Source organism: Eimeria mitis, genomic scaffold, assembly GCF_000499745.2.
Source record: "Eimeria mitis Houghton genomic scaffold, Emh_scaff134, whole genome shotgun sequence".
NCBI classification, from domain to species: Eukaryota; Apicomplexa; class Conoidasida; order Eucoccidiorida; family Eimeriidae; genus Eimeria; species Eimeria mitis.
In genome coordinates, this window is record NW_013568835.1 from 27325 (window position 1) to 27560 (window position 236).

The 236-nt window shown below is 58.1% G+C and overlaps 1 protein-coding gene across 1 annotated transcript in view; it reads left to right on the forward strand.

The window, feature by feature from the left end:
- EMH_0094130 (uncharacterized protein) overlaps positions 1–236 on the forward strand; it is a gene marked incomplete at both ends in the record, with an annotated part of 20333 nt that overhangs the window by 17044 nt on the left and 3053 nt on the right. The window contains one exon of the mRNA XM_013494929.1: positions 200–234. Within this exon, the coding sequence (XP_013350383.1) occupies positions 200–234 (35 nt within the window). The remainder of the gene's footprint in view (positions 1–199; positions 235–236) is intronic.

Below are 236 nucleotides of genomic sequence, written 5' to 3' on the forward strand. Positions count from 1 at the left end.
TGCTGCTGCTGCTGCTGCTGCAGTTGAAGCAGCAAACGCTGCAGCAACAGCAACAGGAAAAGCAGAAGCAGCGCCACCAGTAGCAGCAGCAACCTCTGCAGCAGCAGCAACAGTGGAGCTTCATAGATGTGCGTCTTGTTACTGCTGCTGCTGCTGCTGTTGCTGCTGCTGCTGCTGCTGCTGCTGCTGTTTGCTGCAGCGCGGGGATTGCTACCCTGGGTTGGTGGTGAGCTGCA